At 36.0% G+C, this 18776-nt stretch overlaps 1 protein-coding gene across 1 annotated transcript in view; it reads left to right on the top strand.

Moving 5' to 3' along the window:
• Nucleotides 1-18776, top strand: part of COG5 (component of oligomeric golgi complex 5) — a 174064-nt gene that overhangs the window by 121062 nt on the left and 34226 nt on the right. Inside the window, exons 11-14 of the mRNA XM_083860586.1 lie at nt 6475-6556; nt 8792-8996; nt 9701-9862; nt 11868-11967. Of these exons, the coding sequence (XP_083716712.1) occupies nt 6475-6556; nt 8792-8996; nt 9701-9862; nt 11868-11967 (549 nt within the window). The remainder of the gene's footprint in view (nt 1-6474; nt 6557-8791; nt 8997-9700; nt 9863-11867; nt 11968-18776) is intronic.

Genomic DNA, 18776 nt, shown 5'->3' on the forward strand with positions numbered 1-18776 from the left:
CTAAATAGATTTAATTTCATTTCAGTAATAGCAAAGTTAATTAGTAGCTTGATATGGGTTTTTTCAATGAGGTAAGCTGTTTTTATGTTTGAAGAGACTTGAAATCAGTTTTCCAGGCTTTAGCATTAATATTATTCTATAGTACCAGTGAATACAGATCTTCTAATACCTTTCCTTTGATGATAGTGGTATTCAGCCCATTATTGTTCAGTGGTTTATTAACTTACTAGTAGCTGTTAGTTGAAAATGGGTTATATTTTTTAAACTGGGAAAACAAGTCATTTTCATGTGAGTGAGAAGGGGTTTAGCACATGAATCGTGTCAGTCTGTGGTTGCTTCTATATTCTTGCGAGCAGGCAGCATCAAATCTAAATTTCAAATCTATGCAGTCAATGCATCAATCTGAGTAATAGTGTCGCTATTAACAAGTCTGCTTAGGTGCTGTAATACCATGCACTAAAGATAAAAGGACTACTGAAAAAAATTAATAGACAAGTATCAATCCCTCCCTCCTCATTCATTCCATATCAGTAAAAGAATACTGATCTAAATCCTTTCCTTACCACCAGTCAATTCATAGAAGGTGGTTGAGTCTGCAGTCTCTCTCAGTTGCACTGTGTTCTGAAATTCAGCTTTTTATCAATGTGGGATTAATCATGAATGGCCCAGCTGAATGGCCAGGCCCAGAAAGTGGGGATCGGTGGTGCAAAGCCTAGCAGGTGGTCAGTAGTGTACCCCCACAGTGGGTCAATGCAAAGCCCAGTTCTAAGGCTTTTGTTAGTGATCTGGATGATGGGCCAGAGTGTACCCTCAGCAGGTTTGCTGATGACACAAAACTGGGAATAGTAGCTGATGCTCCAGAGGGTCATGCTGCCATCAAGAGGGACCTCAAGAGACTGGAGGAATGTGGAGGAATGGTCTGAAAGGGACCTGATGGAGTTCCTGGGACAGAGAGCAGGAAGTACTAATACTGTCTGGATGTCTCCTGGCACTGGCCTTATGCAGTGTTATTAAGCTGCATCAGGGGAAGTTTAGGCTGGACATTGGGAAAAAGTTCTTCACAGGAAGAATTATTGGCCATTATGGAATGGGCTGCCCAGGGAGATGGTGGAGTCAGCATCCCTAGACGTGTTTAAAAACAACCTGGATGTAGCACTCAGTGCCATGGTTTAGTTAACAAGGTGGTGTTAGGTCATAGGGTAGACTTGATGATATCAAAGGTCTTTTCTAACCTAGTTAATTCTATAACTCTGTGATTCTATTATACTATTATTATATTGTAATTATATTTAAGATTATATTATAATGAAAGTTTTATCTAAAACCCACTGTATTATGGGAAAGTTGCACAGTGTTACTGTTTGTGCCAAGTATTGACAATAGTGACTTTATAATAATAGTTGAAATGAAATAGTTACACGAAGTGAAAGTATTTTTAGCAGATTGCAAAGCACTTAAGCACATTTTTAATTTCACGTAAATAAGATATACCATGGAAGTCACCTCTGTCTCTTATTTTAATAAGGATAAACTTTGTCCCATTCACATAGACAATAAAATAAAGCACCACTGATGAGAAAATACATCACCATTTGTGGTCTAGCCTGCTGGTCATATTTTGTCTGATTTATGGATATAATTTTCATGAGCAAGTAATTCCTCTGTGAATAGTATGTGTGGCTGTATACCAAATTTTTAAACAGTGTGAAAAAGGGGAAAATTACAGTGACTGGGCCAGGGTGCAGTCTGATTGTTGTGTTTTTCTATTTTACTCTACATAGATGCAAGTGGGTTACTTAGAAATAACGTATTTTAAAGCAGCAAAGTGCTAATAATCCATACATCTTTCAAAAGTATCTTTCCATTCCCCTGGTTGTGGACAGCTGTCCAGCGGGTCAGAATGCCAGAGGGTTGCCCTAGTATATGTTACTGGGCAGTTGTTCAGTTCATTTCTGAAAATAAAGAATTAACGAGAGGAGGACACTGTCTTGCACTGCCTAAGGAATTGCATAGGGGCTACTAAATCATGTAAGTGCCTGCTCAGCTGTTCAGTTTTGGGGAATAAAGTGGTCACTGCTCACAGAAACAACAGTGACAATTTCTTTAATTTGCAGTTTGGGTTGGTAGATATTAGTTTATGTAAGTGTGCTTTAGGCCTTGGAGCATTTTCACAACAGGTTTTTATTAGAAAATAGCCAGTTCCATGACTGATCTTACTTCCCCACCATTTTGTAGTGGTACAAAGTATGATTTATGTGCGGATTTTCTGTGCTGTGAGATCAAAATAAAGCTGTGAACAGACAGTACCATTAATTCAAACATGCTGCGTTAAATGGATCTGATTTGGGGAAAAGTTCTGGTTTGCCTATAAAGTCTTACAGTTGCTTGCAATTAATATTCATGGTTTTAATTTGGTTATATTTCATGATGGGGAAAATATGTATATGTCAACCTGAATCTTGCCTATCATGAGTTTTAAATACCATCAATTACAGTTTAAGGTTCGTTTGTTGAAAGAAAAACATATCGCATGGCAAGAGGAAATAGCATTTTATGCTAAAGTGCAATAATTTGCTTCTGGGAGGCTTTCAATTATGTATGGATGTTTTATGTAGGCTTTCTATGTGCGCAGTATGCACCTGAAACAGCTTTGTGCCAGATAATGACACCTCTCAGCTTCCAAAGGTTTATATGTTCTCTGTGTTGTTAAACATATACACTGGGTGGGGGGACAGCATGACAGAACGGTGACCTTTTTTCCAGTGTTGTTGGTTGTGGCATAGGAAGCTGTTGGAAAATGATTGCTACAGAGCTGAAAAGATAATCGGATGCAGTTCATTACTCATCTTGTCAGCTGCTCCTGCTACAAGGGATTGTATCACAAGATGTTAATCTGCTTGTGACTAGATTTCAAAGCAAGCATTTTTATTTTGGAGGGGGTGTAAATAATTTAACATCTTTCAATTCTATTTCATTTTCAGAAGCAAGAGAAATGGAAAATTCCTGATTGAAAGTCTCAGAATATTAATTAATAGAAATATTAGTACATCCTTGTGGGTTATTTTACAAATATATGATGATATGCTGCAAAAAGCTATTTAATTGCAGAAGTTGTTCTTTTTAAACTAATTATGAGGTAGTGGAAGTTAGTCTGCTAGCACACTTCACTGTGTTCTGCAAGACAAGTATTAGACACAGGACAGATTTGAACCAAAAGGATCCCTATCTACACATTGAATCACTAATGTGGATGTACCCAGTGCTCCCATACATTGTCTACCACTGAGGCTATTTGGTGTAAGTGTGGAGGAGGACTATATTCATTATTTACAGATGGGAAGATGACAAGAAGGTAATTTTAGCTAGCTGATTTTAGTTTTCTGAAAGCGAAAGGCCCAAAAGAGCAGTTACTTTCTGATACTGTGGTTTGCTGCTCATACAGTGCTGTATGTGAAGCATAGGGGAAGGCTTATAAAATTTCCATTACATGAAGATGAGCCAGTAGATTTGCTGTGTACATTTCAAGCAAGCAGAACTGCCTTTTCCTCTTCCAGCTTCATCCTGCCTATTTTTTTAAGTCCTTGAAGAAGTTGTCCAGTACAAGGGACATTCCTTTAATTTCCTGCTGGAGAAAAACACTCCTTTTGCTACCCAGTCCATGTAATTTTCTAGTATTGATTATTGTCAGATGGAATTGCATGTTACATTTTAAGCAGTTAAATTATAATTCTCATAAATCTAATAAATATAATACCTATTAGAATATATTATTTAAAAAAACAAGCACTGAGAGATTTAAATGTACTTTCAATAAATTGTTAAAATAAATTGTTTCTGGATGTTCATGGTTGCATATGGCACTTTTTTGCTCCCTCGGGATTATCTAGTGCTAATGCCTTGCTGTATTCCAGTTTTGGTAGCTACAGTCCACCCACTGAAATACCCCCTGGTGTATGCGTAGGCATCAGTATTCTCTTGTTCCTGCCACAAACTCTTACATGGTCTTTTCTGTGCTATTAATCAGCAGCTATATTTCACCTCCAGGGAGACTGCATCTCAGGACTAGACAAACTGAAATCTCGTATCATATGTTATAGAAGCAACCAGCACTCTGTAGATAATGATTTTAGCGAGTTCAAATACGGGGCATTTATTTTTTTCCCCCTAAACATTTTTGACTGGGTAGTCAGTCAGTAGGAAATGTTACTTTTTCATTAAGCTTTTCCCTTCTATCTCTCCTCATACATCATACAGTTGGTTAACTGAGCCATGAGGGCCTTCTTCACTACAAAATTTACATACAGTTTATGTACACCATTCACCCAGGTCAGAAGACACATGCTGATGAGCAGAGGCCAATTGGTATGGCTGTGGCTACCTATGCAAATGTGTACATTATACGTAGAACATATGTATGTATGCCTGACTTTATATTATATATGTATGTAGAGATACATAGAAAAGTTACATATTTCCACAACAACATAAAATGTCATCCCATGTTACTGTTACTTGTCACCATGTTGAATCTGACAATTAAGATAGGAATGTTGTTGTGAAAGGGTACACACATATTTGTTTACTGGACCCTTTAATCACTGTGTTTTCTGCTGATACAGTGACAGAGATGTAGATGGTAATTACAGTAATGAAAAAAAGAGTTGTTTGAATGTGCTCTCTAACTATTTTTCCACCTCCATTCGATTATTTAGAATTTGAATTCAGTTACCATGCTCAATAGGCAACCGTTGTTACAGGTTGGGATAGAGAATATGAAAACCGATTAATTTATACTTGATGTGAAAGGCCATTTGTTTTTTAGTAGTCTTCATGTTCTAGATTTGAAGCTGTGAAATAAAGCATTAAGTAATTTCACGTTTAGGTTATAGCAATAAATTTACTAAAGAAAAGAGATTTTATGCAGTGAACCTTCTGAATAGTTTTCTGATATTCTAATTTTACTTTGCGCATTTATGAAAGTCAAGTACAATTTTACAGAAAATACAAACATAGCTATAAAATAAATTACATCAATTTCTAAATCCATCATTGTCCTCAAGCAGCCAAAAATGAGATTCTGTAATCCCAGTTTCTTTTAACAGTGTTAATTATCATGCACTTTATGAGCCCAACAGCATAAAAGATGTTCTCTCTCAATTCTTAACACATGACCTATAAACTTCATCCTTATTTATCTTTAGAGATAAAGAGTAAAGTTGGATGAATTCCTCATCTAATTGCAGAGTTTGTGATGATAATCCCTGCTTTTATCATTACTTTTAGATATATCTCTATACCTTTGCCTGATTTTCAGCTTTTATATTAATTCTTTAAAATGATTTTTTTAAACTGCAACTTGAGCTTGAACTTGCAGTCTTTTAATGAACAGATCTTCAAGAGAGATGCAGTGGTACCTGTTAATGAATGACATTGTAAAGACATTCATTGTTTTGCCCATTATTGCCTCTGCTAGTGAAAAGAGACCTTTTTTTCCCCTTTATCATCTTAAGTAGTAGTAATTTGGAGTAGCGAGACTTATAAATACAATAGATTATCTCCACCTTTTTGCGCCACTGCTGGGCAATGCAGAAGTTAAACTGACTTTTTTTTTTTCTTTTCTAATTATCATTCCTATAATGATTTGGTCAAACTGGTTAATGCAGCAGTAGGGTCAAGGAATGATATGTACACCATGCAAGAACAGAATGCTTTTCTGTTCAGAGCAAGTTTTCTCTTCCCATGACAATACTGAACAGTCTTCCAAGTATCTTAACAAGTAGGCAGACAGGATACCCATCCTCATCTCAAACAGACAGGGATCAAAAATCAGCTTTAATGTTTGACCCTAACTGCCAGATGTTTGGGGCAGTAGGGACACAGCCTGCCCCTGCACATTCCCTTTGGCGTGCTCCCTTGTTTCCACTTCTGGCTGCAAGCCTTGTTGGCACCAGGCAGTGAAGAGTCAGCTGTGAAGTTCACTGTATTTTTGTATGTTTTATGTTTTTGGGAACCCGAGCTGCCCTATGTGCAGCACGCAGTGGGTTTGGTCCCTGGCTGGAGTTTGCCAGTGTGTGGTAATGGCAGTAAATTGCTGTGGTGTAGCCGGCACGAGAACTTGCACGGAATGGGAAGGTCATTGCAGTGCAAAGAGATTTCTAACCCGTCTCCTGAGGTGTGCTGCTTCGGGCTGCACTCACCCCCCAGAGAGCTGGGAGCATTTCTCTCAGACTTGGAGGAAAATATTTAATTTGAGACCAAGACTGAAGCTTTTATTTTTATTTTCTCCAATACTTTTTCTTTTTTTTTTTTCTTTTTTCTTTTTTCCAAACATGAGGGAAACTTTTCAGATTTCACTCATATTGTTTTTATTCTCAGTGTTGAGGAGCAGCTTTGACTGGAAGCATTTGCGTTGTTTGAGATTCTTTGAAAAGAGTATGTTTTTAAACTTGTATTCCTTTTGTCCCTTGCTCTCAGGATGGCCAGTCTGATATATTGTACAAATTTTGGACTGCAGTAACTCAGACACTTTCCTCTCAGTTTCAGTCAGCAACAGACTGTAAGTATTCAGTATAAATGATTTGTTATGTGCTCTGTAATTATTTTGAATCTTGCTTTTCAGTAAGCCCTTTGCTCGGTGTCTCCTGTAGCAGAACTATAGGTTCACTCAGTGCAAGGTCTGTGTGTTTAAAACTTCTGGTTTTGTAACCACACAGGATCCTCCTAAACTATAGTTGATTTTCAGAAAGAAATATTTTCTGTTTTATTAAGTAGTTGTTTTCTAATAACAAAAAGTATTTTTTAACTGTGAGTGAAGGTAAAAATGTTTAGAATGGTACATTATACTTCTTAAAGCAAGTGGGTTTGCCAAATTCAAAATCAGTAATTTGATTTTAAAGGTAAATTCTTCATCTTTTCTTGTTAAACACTGGTTGTAAAAATCAGATTTCAGCCATTTTTCGTATACCATTATAAACAGGATTTTAGTTCAAAATTGTCTTATATAAATAGGTGTTCTGACTGTACACAATTTTCCCTACATGTATAATATGTAAATAGGTGATACAATTGAGGAATATTAAATATAAATCATGTGTTAACATAAGACAGTTCTATTGGCAGAACATGCTAACAACTGCAGCATGCAGTTAGATCATAGATGAGTTTGGTACTTTCATAAATATATCTTTCATGTTTGCATGGAGTGTTTAAAGTTACTCTTTTGCAGATAGAGGTAAAGTGCATGAGATGAGCATTTATCTTTGTGATCTCAGCTATTGCACTGGCCCTTCAAAATTTGGCCCTTCCAGGCTTTATAGCAGCAGTATAATTTTGAGGAACTAGCTGCTGGATTCATGTTCGGTGGTTGCTAAGTAACTAGATGATCCCAAAAGAAAATGTATGTATCTTGTGTTAAAACATATTAATTTTACTGTTTGCCTTACGCATTGCTTTAAGAACAGTAGGTACATGCCCCAAGCCTCCTGTGTTCAAACTGAGCTACCTGATCTCAGCACTCATATTTAAGATTGTAAAATTGTGACATCAGTTAGTGGGACCAACCAATGCTGTAGAACTGAGGGAACTCATACATTTTGTCAGCTGTACTTTTTCTAACAGCTGTTCAAAACTATTTTATTACTTAAAATTTTTAATAATGTGTTTTATAAAAACATTTATGGGGGGTCTTGATGTGAATGATGTTTTTATTTTGCTACAGCTGAGTTTTGGGGAGACAGATGTTTTCATTTAAGCAAGGCATCTACTTGCAAATGTTCATTTTTAAAATAAATTTCTGATGACTGAATCTACTGACATCAGTCAGGTTTTGGATCCTATAGATCAGAGGAAGAAAAAATATCTCAAAAATAGTGTAAAAATAGGAATTTATGGCAGTTAAAAAAGTTGGATATTAGATCATTATCTGCTTTTGCGAGGTTGGGACAGGCTTTGCAAACATAGATTCATGACCTAAAATAACTCTGTGCTTGATAATAAATGTGAATCCTGCAGTATTCAAAATTATATATTTGAGTTGAAAGCACAGGCTGGTTGAAATGGGGCAGATGTCTGAAACCTGAAAAACCTACAAATGAATGGAACAGTGTTAATCTCCTAATGTAATGGGAAATCTATGGAGTATGAGTGATGTTAGATCAAGATTAACAGTTGCTAAAGCAGTTGTACATTTGTTTCATTTCCTGTTACTTGTGGCAAGCCTTTCAAGGCTGAAAATAATGCTGCTTTTTCTGCTGGCTTTGTCATTCTCTGGCAAGTTTAGGAATTGCATATTAAGTACCTTGTTTTAAGAAGTGTGCATAAAAGCATATGCTTCCCTCATCACATTTCTGAAGACTTTGGTTCATAGGAATTATCTTTGCCTGTTTTCAGTTGTTATCTTCAAAGTTGCACAGCCCCACACTTATCCTCTATCAAGATGTTGTAAGCAGATCTCTGGATTTAGAGAGTTCCAATTATGCTTTGGCCTTAAACAAATGATAGTAATAATTAAGTTTGATACCAAACATTTATTGTACAAAATAAAGTAAGTTTTTCATATCCAGTCTTCCAATTGTAGGTTTTATACTGGTGCTTTGCATTCTTTGTCAAGTGCATTTAATATTATAGTTATATCACTTGGAAGTGGAAGTGAATTATAGATATTACATTATTAATATTAAACTTAGGATAACATTGTGTAACTGATAAAAATGCAAGGATAGAGGTCGATTATAGAAATAAAAAAATTAGTTTTAACTTAGCATTGTGTGTTGCTTACTGCTTTATTTTGCAGCCTCTATGTTTTTAAAACAAGCATTTGAAGGAGAATACCCTAAATTACTGAGGCTTTATAATGACTTGTGGAAGCGCCTCCAACAATATAGTCAAAATATTCAGAGGAATTTTAACACAAGTGGAACTACTGATCTTTTTGCTGAGCTACAACAAATGGAAGAAGATGCACAGGATATATTCATGCAAAAAAATGAAGATTATGAGTATGTATTATGAACTGTAGGACTATAAAATATAAATTTTTGCACCCTGTAAGAAAACAGAGTATTTTATTAAACTTACTGGTATTCAAATTGTCACTGCAGGAGAATTTTAAAGGCTTTTTTCCCCTCTTGCCGTTACTGCTCTAATGCTATTTTAGAGCTGTAGACTTTTCTTTAAGCTGTATATCTAACAGTGTTGGGTTGTCTTGTCTTTCACAAAGTCTCTGACTTCTGAACAAGATCTATCTTTTTGTCTCTTTGGGTAAAAAAAAGATAGGAAAATGGTGAAAATTCAGTTTTGTATGCATTGTGATTACAGCACTAGCTTTCTGCTAATGACACTGCAATCATTTGAGTGTGACAAACGCTCAGTTGTTATGATTCACAGTTTTTAGTTTATACATCATAGAATAACCATAATCTAAGTGATATAAGAAAGATCAAACTGAAACAGGCTTATCAAGCCTATTATGACTTCTAGACTTATGTAAGATAAAATGAATATTTTATATGAGAATTGTATTGACTTAAATATGTTCTTGAGCAGTCAGTGGGAGACATCAGAAGAATGTTTTTCATATGCATATGTTTAAAAAGCAGAAAGGAAAAACAGGTTCAATATTGCAAAGTTTGTATGTCTGGAAAGATTTAATGCTATTGTGCATTTTAATTTAAAATGTAGTAACTTTTTCTTATATATGAAGTCCAGAAAAGGCCTTGAAAGATTCATTGCAACAGTATGAAGCTGCCTATCTGTCAAAATCCTTATCTCGACTGTTTGACCCCATCAATCTTGTCTTTCCTCCTGGGGGTCGGAATCCTCCCTCTTCTGACGAGCTCGACAGCATCATTAAAACTATAGCCAGGTATGCACATATAAGGCATTGTAAATGTAATACTCAACATGTATTTTTTCATAAGTTACAGTTTTAGAAAGGAGACTTCCTTAGCTGTAAATAGTTGATTACTCTTTAATTCTAAAGTATATTAGCGTAAAAATCAAGTCAGAATTTCGGATAGGATAGGATAGGATGGGATAAAATAGAGTAACACACAATAGAACACAATATTTCAGTTGGAAGGGACCTACAATGGTAAATCCAGTCCAACTGTATGAACACTTCAGAGCTGGCCAAAAGCTAAAACATGTTAAGAGCATTGTCCAAATGCCTCTTAAATACTGACAAGCTTGGGGCATTGACTACCTCTCTTAGAAGCCTGTTCCAGGGTTTGACCACCCTCTTCATAAGGAAATTATTCCTTAATGCTGAGTTGGAACCTCACCTCATGCAGCTTTGAACCACTCCCACACCTCCTCTCACTGGATCCTGGGGAGGAGTGCTCAGCTCCTCCCTCTCCACTTCCCCTGCTTAGGAAGCTGTAGAGGGCAATGAGGCTGCCCCTCCTTTTCTCCAAGCTAGACAAGCCCAAACCTTTTGCTGTCCCTCATAGGATATTCTTTCCAGTCCTTTCACCAGATCTGTTGCCCTCCTCTGGGCACATTCAGATAACACCACATTCTTCCTAAATTGTGGGACCTTGAATTAGACATCGTGTTCAAGTTGAGGCTGCACCAATGCTGAATACAGCAAGATAGACACCTCTTTTTTATTATTTATAATAAATAATATATTTTATTATTTATTTCCTGTATTTTGTTTTTCTGGAACAAATGAAATTTTAATATAAGTTTTAATGTTTAAGCTTATAAAAGATAGGAAGAGAAACTGTACTGTAAATGTCTGTCTAAAAATCTTAATTATCCTGACTGTGTCAAAGGGAAGTGGTATTTCCTTGGCTGGAAGTGATAATATCTGGTGTAAATACTTTGTTAGAGTGAAACAGCAAGATAATAGGTAAAGATGACTATTCCAGGTAGAATTTGTAGAATGAGATACCTAAATTACCAGTGGTGCATTTTCTTTCATAAGGTTTCGGTAATGACTGCTCTGTTTAATAAAAAGATGGGCAGTATTCACATTATGTGTGTGTGTGTATAAAATATTAAATATTGAAACAGTACTTGTGACTGGGAGTTACAGATACTCAGAACATATCTGTTGATGTGGTGACTGATACTATTTTGCTCCTTGCAAAAGAGAAAGAAAAACAACATGAAAATTACGAAATTTCAGCTGAGTTTTCCAGAGTGACCTTTAGCTAATGATGTTTGGGGCCATAGGGAGTTCTTAGAGAAGATTATTCTAAGTTGGGGTGCCCAATGATTTTCCAGATTTTGAGAGAAGTTAAACTCACTGTTAGCAACATGATGGTTCTTCTGCTTGCCTGTCTTCAGCAGAGCAGTTCTGAATGCATCCCCAGCTGATGGAGATCTGGGGATGTTCATGAACAAAAAATACTGGAAGTGATTTAGAAGTCTTTTCCTTCTTCGTTTGTTCTGTGTCATTCCTTAGGGGCCTTTTTTACTATAAAGGATTGCCTAAAACACATCTTATTAGTTGTGTCAAGCTAAGGCATCCCCTGGGTATTTCTGCACAGCTCATGTAATTCCAGAGTTGAATGACTGTGTATTCACCTGTAATGTTTGAAGGCTGCTGCCAAAGCTTGAATGTAGTTAATTGCTGTCAATATTTTTGAATGGCTTACTAATAGTGATTTCATACTGAAGTGTCATTCCTAAACTTTGCTCATTTTTACTAGAATAAGAACACTGCACATAAAATTCCCAAATGACTTGTTAAATTGTAAACTGAATTACGGTGCGTGGAAAGACTTGGTTGTGTGTGTTACTCTCTCTGAATTGACGTGCCGCGTGACTGTGTATTCATAGTTAATTCTTTATCGATTCAATACAGCATTCAATACAACACTCTTTAGCTGTTAATTAAGATTTGTAATCTTTGCTTCCAGTGAGCTAAATGTGGCTGCTGTTGATCCAGACCTGAGTTTAGCTGTGGCCAAAAATGTGGCAAAGACCATTCAGCTTTATGGTGTAAAATCAGAGCAGCTTGTAAGTAATTTTAAATTTCTAAAAACTAATGTTTTTTCACGTACAGTGACCTGGCTTTTGTAGATTTAGGACATAACAGTTAAACAATCTAGATAGACAAAACCTTCCAATGAGGTTTCCATTGTATTTATGAACGTTATCAGTTAAATTCTGCCTTCAGACAAATTCAGTCTATTGATAGCAGTAAAATTTATCTGTATAACTCCAAATTGAATTTGCCATATTAATTTTTAAAAACTCGAAATTCTAGCTGTCATTAAACAAAACCAAGACTGTTAAATTCTTTATTAACCAGCATTTAATACTACATCAGTTACATGGTACAGAATCTTTATGGTATTAAAATCTGGACTATTCAAATACAATTTTCTACTGCTTGCAAGAAATTTGGTGTATTTTTTTCATATATATTTATTATTTGACATATATTTAACTGGCCTTTGATTCATTTGCATTTGTCATATATTTCTGATAATTTACCATGCAGTGGTATCTAGTGTTAACCTGAATAGAAGAAGGATGCCCAAAGCCTTATTGTTTTGGTAATAGCCTCCAAAAAGCCTGTGGATAGTACAGTGAATTATGTCATCATACAAAAAATAAAAAAAAAAATCAGATGAACAGTTTTCTCATAAGAACTGTTGCTGAAATTATAACAGTTTTCTAATGAAGAAATGAAAATAAATTTTTGCAATATGCCAACCCACCAGAAATGACTAACTACTTGTATTTGTAAACAAGATTTTCACTTAATAAACAACATTAATTCTGACAGCAGACTCAGACTCCAGTAACATTTATTTACTATATGTCTTTTTTAAAGAAAGATGCTTGCTAATATTTTTTTGTACCAATTGGCTACAAAACATTGCACCAATTTAGTTAGTATGGTTTCTGTTTACCTTTTACATTTTTGCTGTCTTGGAATAGCTTTGAAAAATTGAAATTCAGTAGCACATACTTCGTCTACCTTGTCTATTGGATGCATGGAAAAGGAATGTAGGTGAAGCAGTCATGAAGGCCATAGAGAATACTTTAAATTTTAAAATAAAAACAAATGTTATCATTATTTTGTTTGCTGTTTAAAGCATAGTGCTTAAATTGGGTCTGCTTTTAAAGATACTGAATCATGCCTTTGTATTTTCAAAGTGAAATTTGCTTATGACAGAAATAAGGATTTTTAGTAGGTTATGACAGTCATCATAGGTAAAAAAATATATTTTTGTCTATATGTCATGGAGTGTATTGTCAAATAGTGACATTCAACTGGAAAAAAAACCAAAACCTTTCAGCCGTAACTGTGAAGGTATCTTATGCTCATCGTCTCTGTTAGAGCCCGGCCAGTGGATTCTTTGGAAGTGAACATTGTTTTTGTGATCAGACAGCTGGGAAATTCTTAAGAAACCCTGGAAAAACCAAGATACTTAGAAATAAGCTGATAAGTGTATGATTTGTAGCTTTGTGTTAGCTAACCTCAAAGTGAAAGGATGTAGGAAGAAAGAGGGAGTGTGAGCCCTTGAACTTCTTGAATTTGACAACTGAAAATGCAAACTTGAAACACTGAAACGCTAAGTGGTGGGATTGGCCAAGCTGCTAGGATGAAAATCAATGTCCTTGAAGCACATACCTACAAGTTGTAAAATAAGATTATTGCACAGCTAGCCTCTTTTTAAACTTCTTTCTTTTCTTGCTGATAACACGTTACAAATTTAAAAAACAGAAGTGCTCAACACAGTTGCTAAGATATAACTGTCAGAGTCATTTTTGAAATGCTGAAATACCATTCCTAGCCTCCAGCTGCCTCTCCAGCAGGGCATGGTTCTCCCACTTGTCCTGAGCCATGCTTGCCAGCCCTCTTGATATAATCTGGAACAACTTAGCCTTTTTTTGCTGCCTATTTTTGGGCAGACAGATTGAGCTTGAAGTGTGCACCACGTGTAGAATATGAGCTATGTCAGACAGTTTCATTATGTTTCATTATGTTTTAGTGGTTTAGTCAAGAATGCAATCTTAATTCAATCTTGCAATCCAGCCTCCAACAATAGCTTGGAGTCAACAATAGTCCTCCTCTCTAAAGCTGAGGAGGGGACCATGGAACATATCCGCTCAGATGCTTCATGTCTGATAGCTATACTAGAGCAGTGCTAGAGATGGAAATTTAATTTCCTGGAGGAATTTGAAATTGAGTTCTCTTCCAAATTAAAAGTAAACAAAACCATCTCAGAATTCTCAGTGAAGGAGGATGGGGGCAGGAGACTTTAAAAAGTAAGTAATCTTTTTTTAAATGTTGTAATATTGCAGGTAGATTTTAAAGGTGAAAAAACTGAAATATGCAGTTCTAAAAAGGTTGAGACATTATGATGTCGATGTCAGGGTTTTTATTTACTCAGTTTCACAAAACAAGGAATTCACTGAGATTTCATCATGTTTCACCAGGTATTTTTAAATAGACAAATGACAAAAAAAATTATTATTCAAAATTCAAAGGTTTTACCTTTGAGTGAAAGCAACATCTATTGGTCTGTACATACACTCCTAAAGCAAAAACAACTAAGAAAAAATGGCCTCTTCCTGTAAATCCGAAACATTTTTTTGTGTTGCTTGTGGCTTTGTACTCTTTTCAGCATTCCTAACATCAAGAACTTGTTGCATCTGAGACCTGTTCTTTTATTAACCAGTTCAGAGAAGATAATCTCTGGAAGCAGCATTATGTCGATACATTCTGCTGTTGGGTGAATCTTTAGTCAATCCCTTGCTGATGCTTGATGTGGTTGGTGTATGCCATGCAGCGTTCAGAATTATTGGCCTAATTTCACTCAGTGTAATTGCAGATGTTCTTACTATACAGAGTTTGAAGAGATAATTAGATACTGCACTAGATGTAAAAAATATTTCTGTTAATTTAAGAGTATTAGCTTTCATCTTCACTACCCGTCCTGTGTTTTGTGGTGCTAAGAAAGGCTGCTTGGTATATTTTCTCTGTATCATTATAATTTTGTTTCTTCTTATTCACAATTTCCTTAAAACAGATAGGCCAGACATCTTCATAATGATTACAGACACCACCAGATTTCTGTTTAGTCACCATTTCCACATCCTTCTCATTCCAGATTGGAAAAATATTAACAAATCTGATCATCATGTTTTGGACAAGAACAAAATTTTCCCCTTCTGCATTTGCATCTTGTAATCCAGTGCATAGATTTTAACAAAAGGTCTGTTTACTGAGCCAGATTTTGTTCACTGGCCACTTTTTCTTGTGAGTGAGGTAGCCTAGATGAAAAAGAACCCTAACTTTTCTCCTCTATTCAGTTCCAGAGGAGTCATCCATTTCCATTTGCAAATACCTTTACTCATCTGTCTTGATTGACACATACAGTGTGTTGTGTTCTTATTTAACTGGCCACAGCAGGAAGATTAACTCTTTCATCAAATACTTACAATAAGTACAGTGAAGGGAAGAGAAGGCAATAAATTGCATTTCCTGAAAAAAACCGAAAAAAGTTGAATAATTTGGGATGTTTATGAGAATCCATGCTCCTTAACAAGAAATAGGAGCTCATAAATCTGCTTTCTAGAGATATTTTTACCCATTTGTTTAACTGATAGTTGAGAAGTGTAAAAGAAAACCTAAAACTCACCAACACCTTTATTAAATGCCTTTGACATGGCAGCAGTAGTTGTGTGGCAGGATCCTTTAGTCTTAAGATTTTTTGTTATGCATTCCTATCAGTATGAACTTTTTGAGCATGCACTGTCATTATATGTAGACTTGTTTATTTATAACTTTTATACATGTACTGTTGAGATTCTGATATTTTTATCATGCACCCCATTTGATCTTGCCTAATCCTTGTGGTGCATGTGCCCCACTTCAAAGACTACTGCTCTGGAGTAATACTCTGCAGTTATCTTCCATAATAAGGGAACAGACTTGGTCTGTTAATTTTTGGAAAAGATGCCTCATTGATTGCAGTCTTTTGAATTCATGTTTGGTTTTTTAATATGCTACTTTAGATCAGATTTTTCATTTATTTATAGAAAAATTAAAAAGATGGTAGTATAATGATTGAAAGTGAAACAGAACTGTTTCCCCAGTTGATTACCTGTAATTTTTGTCATTTACTGAGCTGAATTTTGAATGTGCTTGAAATGAACTTCTCTTATATTTAAAAATCTCTTCATTGCAACTTCACAATCGCTATATTTTTGTTTTACTGTTGATAGAGAAATCATGAAATATTGAGGGTTAAAAAGCTCTGGAAATTTACAAGATACACAATTTTGCCAACAAGCAGAAAAATAAATTGCAAGATCCATTGTCCATATAGACTGAAGTATTCACTCCATAGAAGAGCAGTCTTTGGTCTTTTAGTCTCTCCTCTTCCCAGCACAGGACTGTTTGAAACAATATTTGTTGTTGGGGCTTTTGTTGCATTCTTTCTGGCTTCAGAGTGATGATTTCAGTTACCTGAACGTACGTACTGTATGTTCTCTTACTTTTGTGCCATTTCTATTCAGCTTGTCATGTGGGTGGATTGAAATACACTAACACACCCACCGAGTGCACATAGATGAAATGTGTTGTGCTGTGAACATGAAGATGCAGTTGTTTAGAGAAGGTGTGATTCTCCTACTTTGTGAACCTGGAGACCTCTACCAGTTTCCTCCCTAGAGTTACAGTCATCCTGTCAGACTCTTATTAATTTTGATCAGAGTCCCAGAGCAATCCTTCCTGCCTTATCTGCTGGAGGCTGTGTCTTGCTGACTCCTCCCACCATAGGGCATCACTAGAGACATCATCAGAGACCACGTTATTATCCTTTGGCCAATAAATAAGCAAAGAGTCATTTGCAGAGGGAGGATTGTAAAAATGAGGTTGCCCACTTGCTTTTCAGAGCAGGTGGGGGCGATTGTGCTGGCAAATTCTAGTGGATTAATCTGTCTTAAAAACATTTCTATATGAGGATATAGTGTTCTTACATGATTTAGGCAGACAGAAACTCACTGTACTGTGTTACCAGATGGCAGAGCACATTTTAGCTCCACTCCAGTTCATGCTGACCAGTTCAGCTGTGGCACCTTGCTGAACACAACACTCACTCAGCCTGGAGCACAAGCAGAGAAAGTTCACGTCTGCTTGAAGTACAAACAAAGCAAGAACCTGCATGGCCATACTAAATTAAGCAGATTTTTTTCTAAGGTTGGGGTAGAAAAGGCTAAAATCAGTGGGAGCTGTGATCGCCTATAATTGGAGTGTTTCCTAAATATGGAATATTGTGTTTTATGGAGTAATAACTTTATCTAAGAAAAAAAGGGATCTTTCCAGTAGACAAGAGGCTGCAGGCTGATGATATAATGAAGATCTTTCCCACTGTCAGACTTGTAAGCAATCATGGAGAGGAAGCCATCAAAAGGTGGAGATGGAGAGTGGGTGTAATGAGGGAGGAAGGAAGTAGAGAATTTGAATACTTTTTTTATTCTCTTAATTCAGTGTGGTTGAACTGATGCCATGTATCTCACAAAAGCTGATGAATGAGGCAGAGGTCCAAAATACAGGCTGAGGGCAGTGTCCTGGGAGAACTACTAACCTTTGCCCTCAGCTACTAAACTGTCCTTTAGAGCTCATGGTAGAGGCTTGGCTTCTCATCAGTGTTTTAGCCTGGGCAATAGTTGTGGTGTTTGTGATTATCACGTTTGCCACTTGGAAATTTTTAAGCGCTGTGCAGAGAGCACAGTCCTTCCTGGCATTCTGAAGATTTCTTCCCCAGTCTTCTTAAGAAAACATAAGACAATACATGGTGTATTTTACATATGTCAAAGTTTAAATGCTCAAAACTCAGTAACAGAAGCAAATTTTGAGATTAAAGAGAGGTACATAAGTGTCTCAAAAATTAGAGTCACTGCACCAAGGTTCAAATACTTGTCACATATCCTCAAAGGACTGGATATTGAATCACCTGTTAGTGACTTCTACTACTGAGCATGCCACAAGCCAAAATGAGAGAGAATTTGTTATTCTGATCCCAAACGTATAGATGACTGTACACTTCAGACATAAGAACATTTGTGAGGATTTTCATGGGTGAATGACGTTTTAAGATTCTGGATTGTTTTGAGGGAAAAGTCAGCATCAGCTGATGATATCTGTGATATAGAGTAGGCAGCCTCTTTCTCACTGTCCTGGATCTCAGTAATATATTGAGATTTATTTTTATTTACTTAAGTAAATATTTGAGTTACATAATGTTATGCATGGTTCTGGAATGTGCATCAGTTGCAGAGCACTGGAGCAGTAAAATGAGCACTAATACATTGGCACGAAAGGTTTCTTTGGAAGTAATTGGGAAGCTTTGATTTGGCCTGTTGTTTTTGAATGCAATGGTGAAACTGGATTTCAGATGTTGTGAAACAATTCTGAATATTTTACTGGCTTAATGTTTAAATGTAAAGTAACATAAAAATTCTGTGATTAAAATTAATATACATTATTTCTAAATTTTTGAGGGTTTACTGAGATCTACCTTTCCAATTAACTGATACTAGATTGTGTAACTAGGACAATGCTATTGTAAAGTATTATTATCTGTCATAATGATGAGAAGCATGTGCTTGACAGATTTTTTTTAGTGCATTATAATTTAAGAAAGCAAATACCACAAGAAAGCAGAAGTAGAAAAGTGTAACAATTTGTTGTTGTGTCAGCCTCTTCTTCAGAGGCAAACACTATATACATGCATATCCCAATCACTGACTGCTTGTCCCCAGATGGTCTGGGTTTGCTTTTCAAAGAGAGTATGGGGGTTGAA

Source organism: Zosterops lateralis (genome assembly GCF_965231275.1).
Source record: "Zosterops lateralis genome assembly, chromosome: 4".
Classification (NCBI taxonomy): Eukaryota; Metazoa; Chordata; class Aves; order Passeriformes; family Zosteropidae; genus Zosterops; species Zosterops lateralis.